We start from the raw sequence: 26,233 nt of genomic DNA on the forward strand, positions 1-26,233 counted from the left end.
CCGCAGCTCCCAGGAGAGTAGTGCCGTGTGCATGTGGGCTTCCTGTGCTATGGGAAGATAGGGGGCTGGAGGACTCTGACCGCCTTCTAGAAAAAAGCCCCGTCAGTGCGGGTGCCTGTCCATCTGCCTGTCCTCGAGCCGGTTTCCCAAGAGGCTGGATCTTGGGCATCCGCCAATTCCTCTCATATCTATAGGTTTGGTCCCACCCATCTCATCCAGGGGAAGTCAGCCCGCCTGGGGTCTGCTTTTGTCCAGTGTCTAGTGGGATGCTCTGTGGTTGTCTCCCAGAACAAAAGGCAACAGTAATTACCAAGAACCCTAACAAAGGGGTGTGACAATGTGACCATGGGAGCATAATCGGCTTTAAGGGGAGTAGAAAGAAGTGTGTGGGATGCATACACCCATACTTGGAGTCCTCCTTCCAGAGCCCTGGACAGCATCCTGCCACCTGCAGGTCACCTTAACTGCCTCTAAGGTGCTCACAGGCATGGGGTGGTTGCTTGTCATTGAGATGTGCCCTAAGACTCGGACAGCAGAGCTGTGTAGCCACCCTGAGTACCAAAGTGCACACCAGCCACAGTGGCCGGTCCCCAGCTAGATAGGTTCAGTGGGGGGAGAATGTGACGGTGGCAGAGGCTGAATGAGCCAGCCCAGTGGGTGTGTCATGCAGTGCAGAGAAGAGCACCCACCCAGGAAAGGCACTGGTCACACCTGCGAGAGGGATGGGCTCCGTGACTCCAGAGCAGCAGGGCTGGCGGCACCTGGCAGGCACCTGCAGAAGTCTGCAGCCCTGACTGGAAGTGTCCCTTAGGGAGCCGAGGACCTTCCTGGCCTATGTCACCCTTGCCTCTAGTCTCCTACTGCCCTCATTCTGATTCCGTGTACACCAGGAACCCTGCCGCATGCGGACCCGCCTTTCAGTGGTGTAGGCCTTTGTGGAAGGTGGGCAGGGCTCAGTACAATCTGAAGGAGAGAAAGTTTCCAATACAGTTTCAGGGAGAAAGCAGAGATGTGGAGCTCCGTCTCCGCAGCACTCATTTCTCGTGGGGAACTTACACGATGGGTTCGGCTTCCCACTGATGCGACTACAAAAACCTGTTTTAATACCTGGCGGCTAGGTTGGTGATCCCAGGCCTCCTACACAGTTTAGCTGGCCTGAATGAGGTTCTAGACACTTAGGCAACACTTAGGGCATCCCAGCTGGGTCAGTGCCGAGCCTGGGCTGCCCCAGCCACTAGAGAGCCAGGAGCATGGCTGCCACCCCTGACATTACGAGCCCCTCTCCCTCAGGCTCCTGGGCGAGAAGAAGCACATGTGTGCACTTGGTAGCACTAACCCCTCGGGCAGTGTTTGCATCAGCCCAAGCGGGAAGACACAAGGTGAAAGGGAGAGAGATGAGGTGGAGACCGTTTCCCACTCCTCACCTGACCTTCACAGTGTGGCTGGGTTATCTATTGAGAAACACTCACATTAAAATATAAACCCAGAGAAACTCTGCGGGGCTGGGTGATTTATGGGGTGAGGGGGTCAGGCTGGGGGAGGAGCTGCGTCAAGGGTTTGCCTCGAGACCATGAGCAGAGCTCACCTTCCCGCTGGAAGGCCAGAGAGTGCTGGGGGAGCCCAGGACTTGCACATGGGAGCCTTCTGGGATGGGTGCTGCTCTCCCTGGTGGGGTGCAGGACCAGCAGCTGTGGAGCAGGCAGGACGTCTCTTCTCCTTCTCACTAGGTGATGTTCACAGAGGAGGATGTCAAGTTCTACTTGGCTGAGCTGGCCTTGGCCCTGGACCACCTGCACAGCCTGGGGATCATCTACAGGGACCTGAAGCCCGAGAAGTAAGTGAGACCCAGCCGGGTCTGAGTGGCTGTCGGTGGGTGTTCCTCCCCAGGGGTGCATTACAGACAGTGGTCTAGGGACGGTCTCACGCTGGCCCTTCCCACACTGGAATCCCAAGTGGGGTGAACAGATGCCACCTCCCCGCCCTGCAAAGGGGCAGAGCTACACATGGGGCCCCGCTGGTTTTTGTAGAAAGTTCCTAGGTCCATTTGCACCTGATCCTCACCAGAACCGAGGGAGGCCCAGGTTCACGTCCAGGCTGCACAGGTGGGGCTGGCCAGGTGGAGGTAAGCCCACAACTCTGCTTTCCTGCCCAGCCCCCCAGCAGGGTGCCTCTGCCCTGAGGAGCCTCAGTCTAGGCCTGGCCCCCCCTCCCCCTCCACTGGGCTCCACTCAGGGAGCCCTTCCCACTGCTACCCAGAGCCCAGAGGCCCATGGTCCAGTGGCTCCTCTTGGAAATGGGCCCTTTTCTAGGTGAAAGCTTAGCTTTCCCGAGAGCTCACCCAAGAGACAGTGACCCCGCTAAGATTTGTGGGTCTTCTGTGATGATGATGATCTGTCGTATTATTATTATTAGATAATTTGCTAATCCAGTCTGAACTTAACCACTAGCGTCCTTCCCAGGTCTTTTCTCATGTGTGCTGTTTGGAGCTGACTCAGAGCTGTCAGCTCCAAGTGGCCCATCTAGGGGACAGATCAGTAGTTGTGCCTGAGAAAACCATGGTCTCCCATGTTTTTCTCCCTCTCACCTGTGAGGCTGGGCAGCATAGCCCAGACCTGTGTCACTTGGTGAGGCCACAGCGTGGGCCTGCCAGAGAGCCCTGCCCATGCCCGTGGGAACAAGCCCCTGCTCCTCGTTCCCATTCTCACCTGCCCTGAGCTGAGAGACACCAGCTCTTCTGAAGTCTGCTTTGTCAGACAGGGCTGTCTCTGGGGGGGCTGTCTGGGTTCTGTGATGTTGAGCACATCTGCCCGGGTGTACCCTGCATGGCTCTGACTTACTCCCGGTCAGCACAATCTTACTAGCCATGCTGTAAAAACATCTGCAGATGACCATAGAAGGCCCTGTCCTGAGGAGTCCACAGGAGGAGCAGTGGCTCTTGACCCACCCCGTCGCCTCACGCAGCAGGTGCAGGAGGCCACGCTGCCATCTCAGAGCCAAGTTGACTGTGTGCCCCACAGTGCACTGTACCCTGGGGCCCCTTCTAACATCCCTGGTCAGGAGGTGACAGCAGAGCCTGGCCTGTCCCTTCAAGTTAACCTCACTTAATTGCCCTCTGGCTCGTGAGCCTTGAGTTGTCAATGTCTATGCTGACAGCCATGACGGACCCCTGTGAGCACCAAGCCTGCGCACCTGTCCAGGCAGGGAGAGCGGCTCTTGGTCTTTTCTGAAGGACCCAGAGATCCTTACGGCTGAAAACAGTGATGTTTAATTGCAGGTGAAGAAGGCTTTGCTGTTCATTTAGAATTACTAGGGACTGAATCTTGAAAGTTGCTTAATTCTGGGCCAAGATGGAGTATAACCAAAAAGCAAAGACAGACATTTGCTTCCTTAATCATAGAATATCATCTTAGTTCACATGCTGCACCTTTTCCTTCACATTGCCACGCACAGCGGCTGTTCTCTGACTCCGTGGCAGATTTTCCCCACTGTGTTAACATACAGACAACATAAGATTTGCCACCTTACCCTGGCTTTGTGCCAAGTTTGGTGGCACCAGGCACATTTCCAGTGTTGTGCTGCCATCGCCAGCACCCATCTCCAGGGCTCCAGTCATCCCACGGAGCTATAACTGTCCCCACTATTCACTAACCCACAGCCCTCCGTCCACCCCTGGTAGTCGCCGTTTTACTTTCTGTCTCTGAATTTGGTGACTCAAGGGACCGCCTAAGAGTGGAATCGCACAGCGCTTTGTCTTCGTGACTGGAGACTTCATGCAGCATAGTGTCCTCAAGATTCGTCCTTGCAGTGGCCTGGGCAGTTTCCTTCCTTGTGTGACATCCGAGCGTGGCTTTTGTTTCTAGCTCACTTCCAGTCTCTTTAGGGCTGGGCTGCCACCTCCCAGGACCTCTAGGAACAGGATTTAATGACAGTCCAAAAAGTAGAGAGGGAGGTTGGAGTGACGGGTCTCAAGATATCAGCCCTGGACTCCAGCTGCTGTCCCAGGGAGGTGGGCTCCTTGGTGGCCCAGGGCCCCACTCGCAGCCCACCTCCACTCCCTACAGTGGAGCTCACTGTGCCTGAGCAGGGCCACTGTGACCAGCAGACAACTTTCAACTCACGGCGTGACCGGGGCTGGATGAGAATGAGATGGGCCAGCGGCTCACAGGGTGCCAAGCTGACACCAGTTCCACACTTGTGCACAAGACCCATTAGAGGCTGGATCCCAAGAGCTAGAACCAGGTCCCTGTGAGCCCAGGTATTCCTGGAACCTTCTCTTCCACATGCAGAACAGGTAGAAGGTTCCAGCCATTCCTGGGTCTCAACAAGATCTAAACCCTGCAGACCCCAGGCTCACACATGAGCAGGAGCCCTCCAGCTGCTCTCCTAGCTGGTAGGCGCGCACAGGAGTGGGCAGGGAGGTGGCCATCCGAGGACCTGCCTCACGCAGTAGGTGCTCCCCTCTGGATAGTGCTGGTTGCAAATGCCCAAGCTAACGGGGGTGACAGCCAGCGTCTCACTGCGGGGTTCTTCTTCCTGCCAAGGAGGGTGTAAACCACCTGAAAACTTACAGTCAAGATAATTAGTGAAGAACACAATACAAAGAATCGGAAATATATTTACAAAAGCGGAGCACTGGATATGATCCAGTCCACACAAGAGCTGGAACTAGACAAAGGAAAGGTGGCTCCGGAGGCTTATTTAAGGGGTACATCAAAGGCAGGGATAAGGTTTCAAGGGAGGAGCCTTGCGTGATGTCTTGAAGTCAGCAGATTGATTGGCATCTTAGCAGTTCACATCCATCTCAGGTGCTGTGTGGTACATGGTGGAGCAGGATAGAAATTCACAATGTCCATGGGCAGTTGGCCAGAGAAAATGTCCCCTGGTCATTCCCAGACACCAGATGTTTCTATCCACCAGGCTTTGATGTATGGTGACCCACACGCCACCCATGAACAGCTTGTGACACCGAGCCACCCTGGGCTGGGCTCTGCAGGCCACTGAGATGGGTCTTGCTAAGACCTCGGCTTTCTCTCCTTTTCTTTCAGCATCCTCCTGGATGAAGAGGGACACATCAAGATCACAGGTTTGTAAGAGACCATTTCCCTTGGTGGCTTCATCTCAGCCCTGGTAAATCGGGGACCTCCTCTAAGTCTCAGCCCTCACCTCCTCACATGTTAATTTGCCAAACGCTTGTCTCTGATCCGACTGAATTTTTCATGGACTTGGGCTGTTGTGCTGCGCATCCTCACAGGGTCGGGAAGAGACTCCCAGGCTGCCTTGTCCCCTCCCCGTCCCCTCCCTGAGCTGCCTTCAGGGCCTGCCTTAGCTTGTGGCTGTTTGGTGAAGAGTCCGAGCTAGCACTGCCCAGGCCAACAAGCCTCCTGCAGTGCTAGTCCTGCAGCCCCACTGTGGCCTCAGCAGGCTGTGAAAACATCTGCAGATGTCCCCTGGCCCAGAGCGCGTGGTCCCCATGGTGCAGCATGACTCTGTCATGACTCTGTCAGCCCCAAGTCCCCTGACTTGCAGTCAGAGGGCCATAGTCCTCCATGGTGCGGCACGTGTCTGTCAGCCCCAGGTCCCCCAACCTGCACTCAGAGCGCGTGGTCCTCCATGGTGCAGCACGTGTCTGTCAGCCCCAGATCCCCTAACCTGCACTCAGAGTGCGTGGTCCTCCATGGTGCAGCACGTGTCTGTCAGCCCCAGGTCCCCCAACCTACAGTTGGAGCACCATGGTCCTCCATGGTACAGCACGTGTCTGTCAGCCCCAGGTCCCCTAACCTGCACTCAGAGCGCGTGGTCCTCCATGGTGCAGCACGTGTCTGTCAGCCCTAGGTCCCCTGACCTGCAGTCAGAGCACCATGGTCCTCCATGGTACAGCACGTGTCTGTCAGCCCTAGGTCCCCTAACCTGCACTCAGAGCGCGTGGTCCTCCATGGTGCAGCACGTGTCTGTCAGCCCTAGGTCCCCTGACCTGCAGTCGGAGCACCGTGGTCCTCCATGGTGCAGCACGTGTCTGTCAGCCCTAGGTCCCCTGACCTGCACTCAGAGCGCGTGGTCCTCCATGGTGCAGCACGTGTCTGTCAGCCCCAGGTCCCCTGACCTGCAGTCGGAGCACCGTGGTCCTCCATGGTGCTCATTTATGGAAAAGGGTCTCCTGAGAAATTGATGTCTGATGCAAGAAATAAACTTCTGAAATTGTTACAAGGCACTCTGGAATTTGTAGATTCACAGAGAAATCCCCTCCCGTTATAGATTTGACCTCAGGAGCCTGCCAGCCCCTGCAAGCACACCTGAGCTGAGTCATGCTTTCCAAGCCAAGCTCTGGCCCCTAAATGAGGGGAGAGAGGGGCGAAGGCAGCCACTTGGGACACCCAGACATCAGTGTTGACAGTAGCAATGGGGTTAGACACAGTGCTGAACGCGGATCAGAGGCTGAGGAAGTGCCTTGTGCTGTTCTTCTATCTAGATTTCGGTCTGAGCAAGGAGGCCATCGACCATGACAAGAGAGCTTATTCATTCTGTGGGACAATAGAATACATGGCACCCGAGGTGGTGAATCGGCGGGGACACACGCAGAGTGCCGACTGGTGGTCCTTCGGTGTGCTCATGGTAAGGCTTGACCTCCTTGGTGGGCCTCTGCACAAAGGGAGCTGTTCCAAATGAACCTCCCCCCAGGGCAACCCGGCGAGCCTGGAATGAGGGGCAAGAAGGGCCCACATGCACACACGAAGCCCTGTGTGGTCTCTGCAGGAGGGAGGAGGGAGCTTCTGAGCATTTCCTGGTTCCTCCACCTGTCAGTCCCAAATTCCCACCACCAGAAAATGGAACTGGGACTCCAATAGGAATGCAGACTGATGAGAGAGCACTTTATACTTAGCACCCCTACAGGTTGGCAGGAATTTTAAGGGATGCAGCCATGCCACCTTTCCTGATCCCAGGTGCTCCTTCTCCCCCCTCCTCTCCCCACCCAGGCAGTGCCCTCAAGACCTCTACTTACCCTTGATGTTGGCCAGGTTCTGACACTGGAATCCGACACGGGTGGTCCCAACACGGCTCCCATCTGTGCATTTAGCAAAGGAGCGAAGAGGCTGTGAGACCTTAAGTAAATGTGGATCCCTTCACAGACACGGCCATCTGTCTTCCTGCCCCTGTAGGACCCCTGGGCTGCATCCTACAGCCTCAGTTCAGACCTGCCCCCCGGGTGAACCTCAGGCTGGTGTCCAACTCTCTGTCCTGTTCTTGACCCCTGGGCTCAGAATCCTGCCTGGGTGGACACAGGATGCTGACCTTTCACCATGGAGCGATGCCCCTCAAACCAGCTTGGAGGTAGCTCAACTCACAGTAAGAGATGTCCATGTCAGGTCGTGGCTCCTGCCTGCAGGACCAGCACTTGTCTCCCCAGCAGGGAACTACAGGACAGTCCAAGCTTAGAGAGAAGCTGCCTGGTCAAGAGAGGCATGACATTTAGCTAAATGTTCTGTGAAACAGGCTCATACATGCAAAGGAAGGGACATCATGAAGGGTCCGTGGATGTCAGGAGGGTGCTGACAACGTCTTGTTATTCATGATAATTCACACCTGTAATAGCAGCAGCTAAGGTGCCATTCATCCTTTCCAGAAGGCCACCAGCCAGGGTTCACATTTGTCTCTCAGGCTCCCCTGTGTTCCTTTCCGATCCAAGCATCTTTCTTTAGATAAGTTAATGAGATTGTTAGCTTTGCTCTCTTAGAGGTGATTTTTGCATAGATGGCTCTGCTCCCATCCAAATATCTTGGTTTTCTTTGAAGCCCTGGGTGGCAGGTGTTTGGTGGGCTTAGGGGAGGGGCGCCTTGCTGAGGTCACCCCTGCTGCAGACTTGGCTTGAAGTCTGGTATCAACCTTCACCAACACTAAGCTGCAGGTCCACCCTCCAGAAAACCAGGCTCCTCTGGAGACATGGCCAGCCGCCCTGCAAGTCCAGGTTTCCCAGGGATCCTGCCCCTATGTGTCACTTTTTGACTTCCCCTGAGTGACCTCTAGACCTCAAAGAGGTGGACAGATGATTAAATCTGGGCTTGTGACTGGTCCTCAGTGGTGCTGTGGATGAAGCTTTGTCTAATGGATGGATGTTGGGAGATGGTGTCCCTCATCCCTCGGGTTCACTGCTAGTTAAGAGAACAAGAGGCCGCCCAGAGCCTGGAGAGGGAAGGTGGGCAGAGGGAACCTCACCCCGACCATGCCCAGGCACAACGGGCTGGAGGGGTCGGAGACGGGCTGGAGGGGTCGGAGGCGCTGACATTGCTCTAATCTGCTTCTGTAGAAAGGATGACAAGGCCCATCCCATAATATAAAACAGACTTAAATTCTTTTCTGATCTAAGTCATGGCAAATCAAGGAGATGAATGGACACACTGAAAGGAGAACAGCCAGAGTTTGTACGGGGAAGGAGGGAGACCCAGGGTAACTGGAGCTGCTCCCAGCAGAGGATCCTCCGTGCATGTCCCTGCACGGCCCTGGGCCAGAGGGCCACCTCTGGAGCCCTTTCCCCGCCCTCCTTCCTCTCGGTCTCCTCGCACTCCCGGGTGTCACCGCTGCACACTCCCACCTGTCACAGCAGACACCTGTGTACCCCAGCACTCGAGTGTCAGAGCCCCACGTCCCTCCCCTGACTCCCCTGCACAGAGCTGCCCTGGGCCCCAGGTCTGCTCCCCGAGGGACAGCATGAAGACAGAGGTGCCCAGACCATGTGTCCTGCAACCCTCATCTGCCTGGGCCCCCTTGTAACCCAGAGTTTGAGAACCTGAAGTGGGGGTCAGCCCCTGTTCCCAGAGGCACCCTCGCCACAGTGGCCAGCTGTAGCCACCAAGACTCTCCTCGCTAGATTGCTTAGTCAGAAGACTCCACGTTCCATGTCCCCGGCCTACAGGGAAGAGCAGTGACTCAAGAACCAAAAGTGTTCACTTGTGAGCAGAAAGCGGGCATGAGAGTCATGGGCGACAGCAGGAAGTCTGCCCGGCCCTCGGGTCACAAGGCGTCCCCACATCTGAGCAAAGTGGGAAAGACACGTTCGTTCCTTCTCTGCACAGACTTAAGAACCAAGGCTCAAAGAGTGCCACAAGGCTTCCAGGTCACGGGGCTGCTCTAACACGCTCTTGGGGTGCTGCCCTCCTGCGCCTGGCCCCAGCTGATGACCATGGAAGGCTTGACCATGGTGGCCTTGGCTCTTGGCACTTCCTTGGGCAGAAGCGTCAAGTGCTTCCAAATTCTCATTGCTTTACAGGGTGGCTCTAAGTGATGTTTAGTGACGTCTCACCTGAGCCTCGTAAAGGTCATGGTGGCACTGGTTTGTCTGTACAGTGCCTCCACTGGCCTTGCTGAGGTGGGTGAGGCCCCTGGGCAGCTCCCGAGGGAGGTGCCTGCTGTTAGGGCTGGGAAGGCATGAGCTGGCATCACCCTGGAAAGGCCCTGGCAGGTGAGCATTGTTTTCAGAACCTTACAGTCTGGTGCCCAGCCCAGCTGGTGAGGGCCAGAGCCTGGGGCTGCAGCTGAACTCTGAACCATCGGCATTGACTGCAGTGACGTAGGGCAGCTTACAGAGCCCCTGAGGTGCCAGGGTCAAGAAAGGGCAGTCTCGGGAAACCAGCACAGGCTGGCTTAGAGGTGCTTGTCATGTGCAAATGCAGCCCAGACACCCTTCTAGAACCTGATGCCAACAGAGCAGACCATGCCAGGGACTGCCCATCACAGTGGCCACTGCTCATCACCTTGTTCTCCACTTCGAGCTCCTATCCACAGTCGGTTTTGCTCAAGGACATGAGTGTCACCTTTGCTCAGGCATTTTTTCCTCTGAGCTCTTTGGGAACACCTGAGGATCAGCACTTGGGATGCGCCCTGCCTCTTGTGGGGCACAGCTGTGGGAGCAAGGGTCAGTGAACTTGTCTCCTATGCTCAGGCCATCCATACACAAGCCCATCTGCCCAGAGACCTGATCCCGAGCCACAGAGCCAGGTCTGTCCCACCTCCAACCCCCAAGCACAACACGGGTCACCTTGTCCATGCTCAGATTAAACTATTAACATGCTTTTGATTTCTTAAAAGAGTGGTGACCCACCAGATGAACTAGGATCCTAGGCTCCCCGTGACCATATGTCTCTCTCCCAGAGAGTCTTCTTATTCAGCTGCCCCACTGCCAACTGGGTGGGGTCCTGACCGAGCTATGGGCGGGCCTGTCTTGGGTTTGTGAAAAGTCCCTCCAGGCAGGACTTCACCCCAGCCCCGAAGTGGGAGGTTGCAGGGCATCCTGGGCATTGTGGCATGTTTCCCAGCCTCCCTGGCCCAGACGGAGTACCAGGAGGCCCATGATGACCATCAGAAACATCCCCAGGGTTTGGGAAATGTCCTTGGGGAGCAGGGAATCACTGCTTTAGGATGTTGTGGCTGCTCAGGTGCAGCGAGACCTGTTTCTCATCCAAGTGCCTCTGTGGGCATCCACGGCCTGACCTTGGTGCCCATTTGTGAATGAATCAGGTAGAGTGTCCTCGAGCAGGTGTGCTCCAGTGGGGGACACAAGGGCAGCCATGGCTCTCTCAGTGTGCTCTGGAAGCCTTGGTGTCCCCAGCACAGGAGCAAAGGCCTCACCACATGTAGTGTGCACGTGAGGGGTCGATCCAGAACAGGCATTTCAGTAGTGATACCCTTTCTGTGGGGGCTCGTGGGGACCAGGAACAAAGCCAAAGCACCGAGACTTGAGTAGGCCACAGCAACAGACAGTTGCGTTGCCCTGTCACGCCCCTCTTCACCTTCGTCCTGGAGAAGCTTACTGAGCACCCACACATGAGTCAGGTGGGCCAATGATGGACGGGGGCCTCCCACCTGGTCCTTGTTGCAAAAAAAAGAGCCACATGGAGTGAGGACCAGACGGGGAGAGACAGAGTCGCCGTCAAGGTCCAGCAAGAATCAGAGCTCCATCCATGGTGATGAGCACAGTGCGCGGCCTCGGCCGGGCAGGCTGCAGCTAGGACCCAAGGCGAGGCTGCCCGGGGCACCCATCCACATAGCAGTCTCCCCCGCGAATGGAAATTTCATGAAGGCTGCAGTAGACTCCAGGAGGTGCAGAGGGCAGAAGGGAGAACCAGACAGGAAGGGTTCCCTTGCTAACAGGTCCTGTTTTAAGGGAGCTGGTCATTTGTGTAACCGGCTCATAGAGGCTCACCCTGTGGTACCCGGCAGGGGGCAGCTCATCTGCTATCAGAGCATCCTAGACTTCCAATTTAATCACGTTTGCCTCTTAAATTCTCACCTGGACTCTCTTGCTCTTTTTATTACTTAACATTTATTTATTGCCAATAGCACACAGAATCGACAGCAAGTTTGACGTGACAGAGTGGGCTTCGGACTCCTGAACTGGCAGAAATTTAACAGTTTTCAGAAAGAGACCTGTAGCAGTGAGAAAGCCTTGACTCGTCCATTTCTGTAATTTCACTCTACAGACACCTGGATGTGTTAGGCGCACTTTTAGGTAGCTTCAGTCTTGTGTTGGCAGGAAATGGGGAACCCCTTGTCCCATAGTAGGTGCACAGTGGAGCAGTGGCATGGCCATGGATATAATGTCAGATTTTATGATGGACACAGAGAGTGTTGTATTATTCATGAAAAGTTCAGTATACAAAACTTTATTAAAAATTAAAAAAAAAAAACAGCTTGAGAAAGTTCTGGATGGAGGTGACCGATGGTAATGTTGGCTCTCTTTGGACAATGCAGTTTGGGTCTTTTTACTTTTGTGTTATTTCCCAGGATTTTCTTAATAAAGAAAAAAATGCTGCAGGAAAAATTACAGAGGAGCAGAGACATCCATAGTAAAAATAAATTAGACCAGGCTGATTGGATAAGACCTCACAAGCCCTGCACTGAAGCTACTTCTCAGAGTCTAAGCTGACGGATGACACAGGGCAAGATGGGTGTGGTCACCATCCCCTGGGTTCCAGGTGTGTGGTAGGAAAAGGGCTTCCACTGCCCAAGTTCCTTGTTCCAGGAGTGGTCAGAGATACCCGTCTGATAGACCAGAGATTCCAGGCCACTGTCCCCGAGTCCACAGAATCCTGTCCCTCCTTCCAGTCCTGGCCGGCCCTCCTCCGTACCCCCCAGGGGAGGGCGTGCTGTGACCGCTCACTGCATCCCTCGTTCGTGCATCTCCCCACTGGGTCGTCAGATCCCAGAGGCTAGTCTCCCTCGCACACCAGCGTGTGGGCCTCACTGTGCCCCATTTATTAGGATTTGGGACAAATTAATGAACACACACTTCTTTGTGTTGCTTTGCAGTTCGAGATGCTCACAGGGTCACTGCCGTTCCAGGGGAAGGACCGGAAGGAGACGATGGCCCTCATCCTTAAGTGAGTGGGTGATTACACCAGCGCGTGTCTGTGCCCTCTAGTAGCAGAGCCTAGTTCTCACCCCCAGGTCTGAGGAAAGGCTGTGGCCATGGGACGAGCACATGAGCGCTGACCGTGAGCAGGATCACTGGTGGGTGAGGCAGGTCCATGGAGTGATTCCAGCACTCCTTCCGCGGCGCTTCCCATCACCTGGATAGCCCAGTGGCTGGGTTCCAGATGGGCTTGGTGACCATCCAGAGGTGGCACACAGATTCCAGGGGTCTGGGGATTCAGGACGTTCTTAGCACAGGCTCAGACTCCTCTGCTCTACCTTCCTCTGCTCAACCCCATTCACATGGTCGTCCACACCCTGCCTGCCTGACGGGAGTGGGCACCATCTGGTCACATGTCTGCCTTTGCCTGACTGGGCAGTTCTACCCCATTTTCAGGAGGACTCACCACACAAATAGACCTGCTCTCAGAACCATGGGAGTCTGACCTCAGGGCCACCTGGTCATGACATCCCCAGTGTGAGCTGAGCACAGGGTCAGAGAAGGGTGGGTGAAGGGTCCCAGTAAGTTCCTCCCAGCCATGCTAGGGGGTGGAATCAGGGCCATTTGAAGAGAGAAGTCACAAAGCTAACCTTGAGATCACCACCAGAATCCTGCTGCCAGTGGACATGAGACTTCTGTGAAATCCAAAGGCACCTGAACTGCAGCCAGTTCCTCAGACGTGGGATGGGAGACGGATGGAGGAAGCGCAGGGAGGTGCTGCCCTTTGTTCTCACCAGCGCCCTCCCTGTGGAGTAGTCCCTCAACTGCAGCTGTGTGGCTTCTGTGTGCCCGGCCCTGTGTGGGGAGCTGCAGGGAGCTGGGATGGCCCTCCAGCAAGCCCAGGTGCAGACTCATGCCTGTCACTTGGGAGTGGCAGAGTCAGGGGTCAGCACTGAGCTCTGTGCCCTGGTCCTCGGTGTGGTCCAAGGAACTGGGTCCCTAAGGCCCTCCTGGGGCTCACAGAGTACTCCTTCCCCAGATGCTCTTCACAGTACTACAGCAGCCAGACTCGGGGTCGCGTGAGAGTGCAGGCATCCGAGGACCGGAAGGGACTCCCAAAGTAGGGATGCCACCCTTCTTGCTGCCGGCTTTCTGGGGTCTCAGTTTTGGAAAACGTTTATTTCCATTCAAAGTGCTGTTGATGTTAATGGGATCCTTACTGCTGTTCTAATGCTTTTATTATATTTTAAATGAATTATTAAATATAATTACAAAAATTTGTACTTTTAATTTCTAATATGGCAAATATCAAAGCTATGAGGCACATTAACAGTATCTCTATGGTGTCCCTAAAGACTTTTAAAGTGTACAAGTGTCTGCTCAGGTCACAGTTTGGGCATGGTGACTGGCAACTTTGGAGTCTGTTCGTGCCAAATGAGCAAGATCTCGAAGACATGGAGAATACTCCCAGCCCTTGGCGTCTCCACTTCTCATCTGAACACAATTCCGTTTTTCAGAGCCAAGCTGGGAATGCCTCAGTTCCTCAGCTCAGAGGCCCAGAGCTTGCTGAGAGCCCTCTTCAAGCGGAACCCCTGCAACCGGCTAGGTAAGCGCCCCATGACACCCCCAGGGCCGCAGAGGGACCATCCCTGCTCCAGCACTCCAACCCACTCTCCCAGTGTGTGCCTGGCCTTGCCAAGGTCCCTGAAGACAGAGGGGACTTCAGCAAGGAAGACATTTGCTGTGTTGTCGAGCTCCAAGGACCCGAGGCCTGGTCACGGTCAACATGTCATAAGCTGTCTCTGAGTCTCTGGTTGGACATAAAACCCTCCCCTGGGTCTGCTCCTCTTACTTTTGGGACTCCATGAGCTACAGGCAGAGCAGCACTCCCACCCTGGGGTCTCCTAAAGCAGGAACCGCAATGTCTGCTGAATCCCACGCACACTTTTGCATTCACTAAGCGCTGATATGTTTCTTTTCTTTTTTTGGTGGTTTATGGAGGTGTTTGCCCTTGCGGCCTGGAAGGCTCGGGTCAGGCCCTAAGGCATCCAGGGTAGGGTCGGAGGTGAGTCACTGACAGCGGGAGCACAGGGAACTTCCCAGGTGGTTTTATTATACACATAAATGGAAGGAACAAATTAGTTACTGTTCCTTGGACTCTAACCTCATAGATAACACATAATTAAGAAGTTCCTTGGACTCTAACCTCATAGATAACACGTAATTAAGAAAGGAAGACAAAAGGTAAGGCAGGAAATTTTTCATTTTGGAGAAAATAATTAGATTTTCCTCTCTGCATGAATCAACCCCAAAGGGAGCTCAGATGCAATTTCCTTTACATATCAGCTTTAATTTCGGGGAACTTCTGTATTAGCGGTAATCCTTCAGTTATTAAAAATAAAGTTAGCTGGATGCTGTGGTGCTGCAGCGATGTAGGAGCCTGAGGCAGGAGGACCACAAGTTGGAGGCCAGCCTCATCAACTTAATGAGACCCTGTCTAAAGATTTTAAAAAGTAAAAAGGGCTGGGGATGTTGCTCAGTGATAAAGTGCTCCTGGATTCAGTGCCTAGTACCACAAATTTAAAATAAGTAAAGCTAAAATGAGGGGTACCCTCACAGTCCCCGGGACTATTTTCACAATCTGTGAGAGAGTTGATACGCAGTGACTCTCGATCTTGGGGAAATGGAGTTAGGGTCACTTTTAGTCGGTATCCATGCACTTAGAACACAGAGAATCATGGGAGCCCCTGCCCTCGCCGTGGGTTTGCTGAGAACATGTTAGCGCTCAGCCTCTCATCCAGCTTTGGCCCCTCTCCTTCTTACTGGTCTGTTTTCCAAAAACCTTGCAAGGATTCTCACGGGCTTTGACACCAGCTCTCTCACGTGATCCCGGACATTTAAACTTCCACTTCTCAAGCTTCTATTGACACAGGCCGGTGGTCACCCTGTCTCCACACCCCGGGTGACAGTGGTACTCCTGGCCCCCTGTGAGCCTCCAGACCTGGCCTTCCTCAGGCAGGGCCCTGCAGCCTGACATGGGAGGGCCTGGAATCCAGAGGGAGACAGCGGCTGGGAAGTGGGAAGCCTCTGTGGCCCGAGGCCCAGCTTCCCCTCAGCAGCCCAAGGCCTGGGCCCAGCCTGAGTACCCCATCCAGTCCCTGTCTGTGAGAAAAACTGTGGTCCAGTCCAGTGAGCTTGGTGAGAGCCAGCTGGCAGGATCGTCGGTCACAGCTGGGTCTCCAGAATAGACCCTAAGAACAAGAATGTCCTCCACCTGGCCAGGGGCAGCTACCTGGGAGAGAACTGCCCAGGCTGTCAAAGAGGGAGGGGAGATCCCCGGAAGCAGTGCTGTTCCGAGGCTGCGGCTACCCCAGCTGCCAGCAGGGTGAGGGGTGAGGGTGGGATGCGAGGTCCCCAGTGTGGAATGTGCTGGGCCAGAGCAGAGCCCTGGTCCTGGGGAAGCGTGCAGGTACACACAGGGCTCCGTGTTGGCTCACAGGCTGGAGGAGCCGTGAATCTTTCCCTCACAGTCGGTCAGCAACCCCAGGTGGGATCCAAGGCTCCTTCTCCTGGACTAAGGGCTCCCCAACCACCATGGCTGGTGAGGTCACCCACGTCTGTGTGGCCTGCGGCTCCCCGGCTCTCTGCATTCACCTTCCTTCAGGAATTCCGCCTACTGTTCCTGGTGCCTGACAAGGAGCAGCACAGTTTGGAAAGCAGGCAGCAGCTTAGAGGATAGTCTCCTACAGGACAGTGTCCCTACTTGTGCAGGGCTGCTGGAGGCAAGACCCTGGCAGAGGTCACAGTACACCCCAGCTTGCATCTAACCCTGGCTCCTGGAGTTTCCGTCTCTCTGTGGATTTCTGAAATCCACATGTAGTGGCCAGGGCAGGCTGGCAGCCTCCTGGAGGTGTGGACCCCATGCCGTGAAGGAGCAGCTCTGGTCTGCACCCTCCCAGTGAGGAGAGACACCTCACCTGCTGGTCGTGGGAGCACGTGCACCTGCTCGTGACGTTCAGACCCGTGTTTCTGACCCTTTTACAAATTCCCGGAGAAGAGTAGGTCCCTGTGCCTGTTCCCCCAGCAGTGTGGAAGGCTGTCCCATGAGGGGCTGGGTTCTCTGCCTTGGCCAACAGTGTGACAGAGCAAGATTTCAGATAGCCACAGCCCACTGCGTGAGCTTCCGTCATCCCACAGGTGGCACAGTCATCCAGACGCTGTGTCCAGTGACCCCTCCACCCTGGGAGATGAAGTCGGGTGGACTGTCCCTGTGATCCCTCCCTGTCCCTCCTGGTGTCCTGAGTCCCTGGCATGGTCCCATGCACCTCCAGAGCCTGTGCTCTGCCCTGTCGTCACCAGGCTGTGAGGCTTGGGCACCTTGCTGTGTCTGGCCCTCGGGAAGGCCTGATCCCAGGCAGTCTGGGAGGTGATAGGACTCCTGTTCAGTCTCAAGGCAGACGTGTCCTTCCTTTGGGGGTCACTAGTTAAAAACGTGACCCTGAATTTGACCCTCGGTTGGAGGTGGCGACATGCAGCATGGCTGTGAATCACGCCTTGACTTCGAGGGAACGAACGTGGAATGGATTGCAGTGCTGCTTCCCGCCTCCCCCTGCACGTCTCCAATCCCCCTCCTCCTCACGTATTGAAACTGGAGTTCTTGAAAATTGTTCATTTGCTAATTTTTCCCCTCTGCTGCCTGACCCTCTGGAGTCAGCCTGAGGGACGCCCCACTCCTTCCTGCTTCCTCACTGTCATCTGCAGCTTTCTGTGATCAGAGCCCTAAGGACATGATGCTGCCAGCAAATCAACCTGTGGCTCTGCCACTTTGATCAGCTCTGGTTTCCTGAGACAAAACCAGAAATTACCAGAAGATGATTCCTTCCTCTAGACACAAGGAGAGAACAAAGGCTGTGCCCACTCCTCCAAAGGGTCCTGTGCACTGTGCTCCCCTCCCAGGGATGGCGGGACCCCTGCAGTGACATTGGAGAAGAAGGAGCAGACCCAGAGCTTGAGATCTGCCCTCTTGCCTGGGAGTGGCAGATTTGGCTCCAGGGCTCAAACAGCTGATGCAGAGTCCTAGAAGCTGAGAGACCTGCGGTGGATTGAGGAAAAACTGGACTTGCGAGGGCCTTCTGCACACGTGGGCACAGAGCAGTGGGCTGCAGCGCCTGATGCACGACCCCATGGGGAACGTGAAGCAGAGCCTTCCTGCACAGCCAGCACTGGCAGGCCCTGGGGCATTGGGCTGACCTAGAACCAGGCCAGGGCGGTACCTGCACAGAAGCCTAGCTCAGAGCTGGGTGCAACCCCAAGGTCGCCAGCAGTTCTTCAGTCTCGGTTATAAAGAGGAACTTCTGAAACGTTCCCTGTGGCCTCTGGTCCTTCCCTGGAGCACCTGTACTGGGTCTGTCGGGCGTGAACAATGAACTGTCTTTATTTCGTACATAGATTGTTTCACTTTAATCTACACTGATGTAAGTTTTCTCTCTTCCCCACCAAAGAAGTTCCTGACATTTCACTGCATTTGGATTTAATGAATTGCATAAAAATCTCAATTTATTTATTTTCTGCCGCAGTCTGCCTGGGCATAAATCACGAGCCACTGAAGCAGGAACAAACTTTTTTTCTGAACTCCACCAGCACACTCCACACACGCTCCCCGGGAACTCTCCCAAACGCCACCCACGCAGCTTCTCCAGGAACCACCAACCAGAAATCCCACCACCGGAACTTCACCAACCAACGCGAACTCTTCAGGAATCCCCATGAGGGCTCAACCGGAACTCAGTGGGAACTCCGCGAGAACTCAAAAGTCATCATCTTAATGGCTCGCTGGTGTCACCTCTCAACCACTACTTCTGGCAAAAATGCCATGCAGTATCCCAACTCGGCTGTGGCCCTCAATAATTTTCATTGAATTTTATACAGAATTTTTATTCTGTAGAGCAATTTGGCTAGGAAAAAAATCAAGGTTGAGAAAAGCATAAGAAGAAAGATAGCTACATAAATGCAGGCTTAAAGCTATGGGATTATATTTATGGGATCCAAATCACCAGCAAGGTTCAGGATTTCCCTGGAATCCTCCCTGAGATCCTCCACAAAGGAACATTTAGAGCACACCTGTTCTTGCTCCTGGGGAATAATTTTGTACTTTTTTAAATTTTTGCTGGAGATGGAGCCCAGGGCTTAACGTATGCTAGACAAGCGCTCTGCTGCTGAGCTACGTCCCCAGCCCTGTACTTGTTCATGAGTTAATATCTGTATGATGGTTTGTGATGTTTTATCCCTTCTCCACCTTTGTAAGAAGAGTCCTGGCCCTTTTCTCCTTGCATCATGGTATAGAGGCGATTCTTTGGGGACACCCAGTGCTGGTGAAGCCCAACAGGAGATACTGACACTTCAGAATGAAGGCGTGTGTCTGTTCCCTCCGTGAGTCAGTTTGAAAACTCCCCATTAGAGTATGTAAGCACTTCTGCTTTGTCCAAGCACCTCTCCAGCAGGTCAGGTCTGCTTGGTATGTGCTGCCAAGGGGCACGGCTGTACAGGAGAAGCACAGTGCCCCTCACACAGGGAGGCTCTGCTGAGTCTGGGGCCATGTGAGCAGGGGACAGGCCATCTTTGCAGAACAGGCTGTCACCCATGCTAACATGGAGAGGCGCTGAAGTTTAAAAAGAGTTAAAATAGCACATGGTACCACAACATCCAGAGCCTTCCTGTTTGTGTTTTTAGAAGCCAGCAAGGGAAGTGGTTTCTGAAAACTCGCACAGGCCATCACGAACGAGGGGGTCCAGGGTGGGTAGGATAGGAGGGGAGCTCCCTGCTCACTCCAGCACCTCGACAATTGGACTTTTAAACTGTATGTACTGCTTTTATGGTTTAACTGACTAGTTTTTACAAAGCTGTTTTGAAGGGAAGCATTTGCTACGCAGAGACTGCTGTCAGCACTGTCCCAGGCTCAGGCTCACTGTGGGCAGCTGGCAGAACGTGGCTGTGCAGGGGCGGGAAGGGACACCTCCTGCCCATCCTGATTCAGGGTGACGCCTGTAACAGACAAGCTAGCAAGAGCATGCAGCTGACTTGCTCAATCAGAGCTTTCCACGCCAGGAGCCTGGAGGGACGACCTGGAGACGTTGAGGAGTGACCCACTGACTGGACAAGGCGTGAGCTGATGTGACAGCCTGGCGAGGGTTGCTGGGCGAGTCTCCCGGGCCGGAGCTCTCCGCTCTGGAGCACAGGTCCCGCAATGCGGATCGGAGGGTTTCTTTGTGGCCAGGCCCTCTACAGAAGTGGGCAGAGGTTAGATAATGAGAAAGGTTTTATGGCTGGCTTTGGAGAAGAGGGGCTCTGGTTTCTCGGCCCCTCCTTGGAGAAGAGGAATTCCAGTTTCTGGGGCTTGCTTTGGGATGAGGGGTTGGGAGAGTGAGGCGGCAGAGCCAAGGTCAGAGAGGACCTCGCCCCGAGGTTTCACAGGGTCTAGTTTCTGAGCCCCAACACACTGGCACCTGCTGGTGGTCCAGACCCGCCTGCCTCCACCTCTGCCCCACCCCTTCCTCATCACACCCCAGATGCTGAGGACCCTCAACGGAGGTGTGACATGTAATCCAGCGAGCCACACTGTCACGGGCCCCAGGCTTGGACCAGGCTGGGGCTAAGGATGGTCCTCCTTCTTCTGGACTTTTAGGGACGATAAACAAAGGCTCCAGGAATCCAAGAAGCACACAGGAGCCCAGGCCAGAGCGCAGGAGTACAGGAGGGGCTGGAGAGGGGAAGTGGAGGCCAGGGTTTTCTGGAAGAAAAGATGAAAGAAGAAGGGAATGGTGTGTGGCTCCATCCACAAGACCCTGGGGTGAGAAGACAGGGGACCTGCTTGCTCTTCTCGTCTTCTGTTGCTGGTGATAGGTGACACTTCTGAGACTTAACAGGGATACAGCACATAGGCACAGCAGCTGCAAGAGTCGGAACATGACACATGCCTGCTACACATCATGGCCACGCGCAGTTACAGAGCCATGTGCAAAACAGGCAGGTGGCCCCAATGCCGCTGCTGTGAGCAGGGGTGGGCCAGCAGGGCTGCTCTGTGAGGACACTTGGTGGTCTCAGAGCACAAGCTCAAAACCATGCAAATGGCCCCAGCCCCTTACTGAAGCTGGTCAGATACCTGGAGAACCCAAGTGGGCTGGGGCTGGTGAGATCTGTGCATGCCACCTGCCCTGGCTCCTGCCAGCAGCGCTCCATGGGACACAGTGACGGTCAGAGGAGGACTGTAAACACTGAATAATAAGTTACCAATGGGCAGAAGACACTTCAAAATTAAATACGTCCAAACTAAAGAGGAGAAGCTCAGCTAACCCATAAGCAATTAAGAAATAAAAAAGCAGGGGCCAGGGAATAGCTCAGGGGTAGAACACTTGCCAGCATGTGCAAGGCCCTGGGTTCAATCCCCAGTCCCACACACACACACAAATAAAATAGTATTTAAAAAGAAAAAAAAAAAAAAGCATAACGGGTATTTAGATCAATTCTGGAGTCCCCTGGGACGTTTACAGTCTGCCCGTCAGGGAAAGCAGGCAGCAGCAATATGAGCACCAGCCCACCAGTTCTGAACATTCCCAAAAGGATCAGAGGTGGATCTTGTGTGGGCATGGCAAAGGACCAGGAGTCAACACTCCCCAGAGCTGTCTGCAGGTGTTAGAACACTATGAGTGTATTTTTGTTATATATCAGAACCTTTTGGGAATAGCCTACTGAGCACTTAGAAGCCCACAGTGAAATGAGTGGATTGCTGTGTTACGAGGGGTGCAGCTGAACAGAACGAGGTGAAGGAAAGAATTCTTCCCAAGCACAGCAGCATGTCTTTGTTATGTGTATCACACCCACATCCCCCATGAAGAAATCAAGGCCAGGGAGCAAGTGGACGGCCAGGGGTCTCTTAGCATGGAAACTGAGCCCCAGTAATAGGAGCATACGTCATTGTCACTGTTGAAGAACATGAGTCTGGATTCTTGAGTCCATTTTCCCAGGAACTTTTGATTCATGTGTGCTTGGGCTGGAAACTTAATGTAGAATCACCAAGTCTACCAGGAGTGACGTCTCTGTCCCTGAGTTCCAGGTCTTGAGGTCCTCCGTGATGGAGAGGAGTCGCAGATGTGCTGGGACAAAGCAGGCTTCTGGGGGCCTGGTCAGGGTGTCAGACATCAGCACAGGCCTGTCTTGTTCCCCAGCCGGGACTCTGCTCCATCCCTGCCTTTGTCAGGGTGTGCTGTCCAAATAAAGTACTACCCCGTCCAAAAGAATGGGTTTCCAGTTTTGCAGGAGAGGGGATATAATGCTGGAATGCACAGTGACAGACACCTTGGCCCTCAGAAGGCCTGCGCGGCCTCCAGGGTGATGCACTTCCATCACTTGTCATTTCTGCGTGATAATCAGTGTTAATTCAACTTCCTCTCTGCTGAGGCTAAGTCCTACCTGTGCCGAGGCAAGAGGGCACCAGTGAAGGCCTGCTGGCTGGTGACCCAAGAGCACCCAGCACCGCGATTCTCCAATTCCTGCCCCTCCTACACCCTAACTCATTCTCCTGCAGATCATACAGCCAGTGATGGGTGACAGTGGGATGCAGTGGGTGCCCTATGTGCAGCAGATTCTTAAATGCAGGCATGAGTCACGGTGCAGTGTGCGTGCCCAGCTCCTGGGGAAGTGCCTGGGGCGCCTGACAACACAGCCAACACTTGCCAAGACCTGGAAGATGGGAGTCGGAGGCACCCTTCCTTTTGCTCACTGCCAGATTGTTCCATCTGGAGCTCTGGACTCCACCAGAGGCCTAGGGATGGGCACACGGGACAGCCTTGGAAGTCAAGCCCTTCAGGAAGGTATCCTAGCATCCTTTGAACGCCCATCGAGGACTGTGCTCAGGGATGAGAACACAATCAGACCTCTGGGCTTGGGGATTATGACCGAAGAAAGGAGACAGACTCAGATGGACCTCAGCAGGGGTCGTCTGAGGCAAAGTCCAGATGGGACCAGGGCAGAGTCCCAGGAGGGGGACCCCTGGGCTAAGTTTGGCAGCTGCACCTTCAAATCCCATCTCTGCAAACAGCAATAACGACCTGGCACTCACGGTCCGGTCTTTCGGCCTCAGTGTCCTCTGTGCAGGAGCCCCCCAGGCGTGTGTGGAGTGAACGGGATGCACGTGTGCTGTGTCTGCCTATGGCAGGGAGCAGGCAGGCTGGCATGCAGCTACAGTGTGTGGCACAGAGCAGCCCCAAGCCTGAGGCCTGCCGGTGTTTCCCTCACGTGACTGCTACCCCAACAGTGCCAGGCTGAGTGGCAGAGAATACCATACAGTGCGTTTGGCTGAGTTGGCACTTTCTAAGCACGAGGCCAGGCCAGGCTCCAGGGGAGAGTGGGAGGTAGCCCTGAGCCACTGTCTATGAGACTTACTGAGGCTCTGCCCATGTCTCTGCCTCTAGCAGGAGCTAGATGGCCGCAGGGCTACCTCCCTCCCTGCCATGGTGCCGTTCCCAGTGATTGGCATCCTGTGGGAAGGCCCGTGACTTCACAGGCTGGACACCTTTGCTACCTTGAATGTCCCCCAGAAGGAGCCACCTCCAGGGCAGGAGATGTACCTGGCCCTGCTGAGGGGGATTCTGAGCAGTGTTAGGAGGATTAGCAGAGAGAGAAGCCCCACATGCAGGAGGAGGGGCCACACTTCCCCCGGGATGGGAGCTGGCCAGCGTCCCAGGCCATGCCCCTCCCTTCCCATGACGGGGGAGGAAGTGGGCCCCTCCCGGGCCTTGCCATCCTGGAGTGTGCCTAGAGCCTTAGGGGTTTGCTTTCATTCTTTAATTAATAGACCTTGTTTTGGGAGCAGTTTTGCATTCATGGAAAAATCGAACAGAAAGTACAGCGAGGCCCCCACCCAGATTCCCCTAATGTCAGCGCCAGCTGGGCACATTGGTTGTAGCTGAGGAACAGATATGGATGCACAGCGGTTCCAAGTCCAGGGCAGACATCAGGCTGTCCCTGGTGAGCAGCAAGGGTGCAGGTGGATGCGTGGGCACCACCGCAGCCCTCCCTGTGTCCCACCTATGCCCCTCCCAGGGCCACAGGCTTTTGTTATGAGCAAATAAGGGAAGCAGGTAGGTAGGAGGAGACAGGCTGTCAGCAGCCTCCAGCCAGGACCTGCAGGGCCGGGTTGGTGCAGGGGCACAAGGCTGGGCTCAGCACCCCCGAGCTCAGGCCTGCCTGACCTCCTCTTCCTTCCTGGCAGTCTTCCCTGGTGAAGCCCCACCACAGCCTTGCCAGTGCTCGGCAGCTGCCTGCTGTGACTCTGGGGTGCTCCCCAGCCTGGAGCCCCCCTGAGGCTGCGCTCCAGTGCATGGGAAGGGCGGCCACAGCTGTGGGTGCTGCCTGTCCTGTGGGTTGGGCATTCCCACACCTGCAGCAGAAAGTTCAGGCTCACCTGACCCTTCTCTTCAACACCTCTTCTCCCACTGCCCCAGGGCCACCTCCAGGTCTGCACCCAGGCTGCATCCAGGTCATAAGCCCTCAAAGCTGAATGAGACCTCCCTGGGTGTGGGATAGGGGCTAGTGAGCTGGCAGTGTGGGGCAGGAGCTGGGACTGGGGCAGCAGCCGACTCCTTCCCCAGGACAGGTGGTCAGGCCCACCCAGGCGCTCCTCGGCCTGCAGCACTGGAGCTGGGAGGCGACGTGTGGTCTTGGATCTTCTCTCATGCTGGTCTCTGCTTTGTCACGACAGGAGCTGGCATTGATGGAGTGGAGGAAATCAAACGCCATCCCTTCTTTGTTACCATAGACTGGAATGTAAGTGAAGTGCAGTGTCCTCAGTGGCATCCAAGTGACAAAAAACTGGGGGGGAGAGAGCGGTGGGGAGGGAGGATGGCAGCTTTGCCCAGGCAAGAATCTGTGGGGACATGAAGGGGAGTCGTGGGACCTCCTGAACAGCAGGTTCTCAGAGCACAGATGTGGCCTCCCTCCTGCCTGCTCAGCCCTGAAGTCCCTTGAACCCTGCCCTGCCCGTGGGACGTGGCAGAATCACCTGCCCCCACTCTGAGACTCGCTGGTTTCTGTCATGGCCGGGCTCTGTGGGAAGTTTGGTGGTCAGATCTGACCACAAGCCTGCAGGAAGGCCTCACATCCAGGAACGGGCCTCTGTGTGTCCCAGGGAAGCCCTCCCTCCCTCCCTCCCTCCATGGCAACTGCCTTTAATCCTTCCTTTTAGTACAACGCACGTGCTTTGGGGGTTTTCTTTTCCTGAGCTAACAAATTAATCTCAAAGGATTTTTAATGCTCCTTATGTAGAACAGGGCTCGTTAGACCCCCACCCCCCTCTCTCCCTGTGTCCTCCCGGGTTTGGTGCCTCCAGGAATCCCACCCTGGTCTCAAAGGGACCGTGTTGCCACAGCGCGGGGGGCTTCAGCTCTGCACTGGAGCTCCGGCCCTCAATGCTGGCTCTGCTCCTCCACCCACCTGAGCCCCACTCAACGGGGCAAGTCTGGGGGTTTCTAAGGCCCAGTTCTCCTGTTCCGACTACAGAACTTGTTGCCGACAGTCAGAGTAGAGGGGAGTGTGACCTTTCGGGAGGTCCCTGGCTCTCCCCAGGTAAAACTCCCATTCAAAGAGCAACTAGAACTCAGGTTGCTTCCCCTCCTCAAAAGAGCGAACCGGATGCAGGCCATCCAAGAAGTAAGCCGCTGCCTCTCGGGAAGCCTCCACTTAGCGCCCTGGAAGTTCAGGCTCCTGAGGCGCTCAGGCTGCTCAGTCAACCCAAGGTCATTTGAGCTGATGGTCCCTGAGTTGGGATGTATTTTCTGGACCTGGGACTGGCTCCTAGACAAGCCTCTCCTTGACAGTGGACCTGTCTGCTCTCCCTCTGCAGGACAGTCCTTGAGGCTCAGGGCGTGGATTGCCTCTCCTCATCCCCAGGGAGGGGACAGGGTTGGCTGCTCTCCCCAGGGGTCGCGGAGACCTGTCCGGCCATGTGTGTTGGTGCCTGTGTCTCAGGCACTTTCTGGGCTGGGGTTGGAGCAGTGGATGCAGCACATGCAACCCCAGGGCTGATCAACAGGGGACGGACATGTCCCAGGGAGATGCTCTGTGGTGGAGGAGAAGGGAGCCTGCCGTGGGGGTGAGGACCTCAGGAGGTGGCGGGGGAAGTGCTCCCCCCCTCCCCCCCACCTCCTCCGTCACCCGTCTCTGCACCTGCTGCCTGTCTTCCTGGACCCTTCTTCCCCTAGCTCTCTTCCTTCCCGCTCTCGCTTCAGGGCTGCCTTCCCGTCTGCTCTTCAGCATGACCCTCCCAGCTCCCTCCTGCAGCCCCGGCCTTGTGCTCCTGACCTATCCCCACCTCCTCCAACACACCCAAGGTGTCCTGCTTTCTAGTGTGGTGACTTTCTGTCTCCTCTAGAATTAAGCTGCGGGCGGTCAGAACTCTGACTGAGAGGGCCTGGCCCAGGGGAGGTGCTCCCAGCCTGCCTATCAAGTGAGCAAGTAGCCAGTGAACACTTGCGTCAGTGCGTGTGTGCGTGTGCGTGTGTGTGTATGTGCGCGTGTGTGTGCGTGTGTGCGCGCGCGCGTATGTGTGCGTGTGTGTGTACGCGCGCGCGCGTATGTGTGTGCGTGCGTGCGCACGCGTGTGTGTGTGTGTGTGTGTGTGTGTGTGCAGTGAAGGGGAGGGGCAAGGGCCTCAGGAGCTTTCAGGACAGAGGGCGGCTGTGGGGAAGACTGTCCCTTTCTCCTCTCCCTCCCTCCAAGACCACACCTGAGAAGGGGCATTGTCTGGGGGTCAAGTGGGTATAGAGGGCTGCAGCTGGGAGGAACAGGAGTTCCCAGCTGTGCCCCAGGGAAGCGCCCCACAGAGGACTTGGCCAGGAGGGA

General features: G+C 55.3%; 1 protein-coding gene across 2 annotated transcripts in view; it reads left to right on the forward strand.

Annotated features, from left to right (window-relative positions):
* The window catches only part of Rps6ka2 (ribosomal protein S6 kinase A2), a 201,963-nt gene that overhangs the window by 142,275 nt on the left and 33,455 nt on the right, over window positions 1-26,233 (forward strand). For both annotated transcript variants that reach the window (XM_076858042.1, XM_076858041.1), the window contains exons 6-11: window positions 1,728-1,834; window positions 5,046-5,083; window positions 6,467-6,609; window positions 12,298-12,368; window positions 13,858-13,946; window positions 24,096-24,160. In XM_076858042.1, coding sequence (XP_076714157.1) covers window positions 1,728-1,834; window positions 5,046-5,083; window positions 6,467-6,609; window positions 12,298-12,368; window positions 13,858-13,946; window positions 24,096-24,160 — 513 coding nt within the window. The remainder of the gene's footprint in view (window positions 1-1,727; window positions 1,835-5,045; window positions 5,084-6,466; window positions 6,610-12,297; window positions 12,369-13,857; window positions 13,947-24,095; window positions 24,161-26,233) is intronic.

Source organism: Callospermophilus lateralis, chromosome 6, assembly GCF_048772815.1.
Source record: "Callospermophilus lateralis isolate mCalLat2 chromosome 6, mCalLat2.hap1, whole genome shotgun sequence".
In the NCBI taxonomy this organism is placed as follows: domain Eukaryota; kingdom Metazoa; phylum Chordata; class Mammalia; order Rodentia; family Sciuridae; genus Callospermophilus; species Callospermophilus lateralis.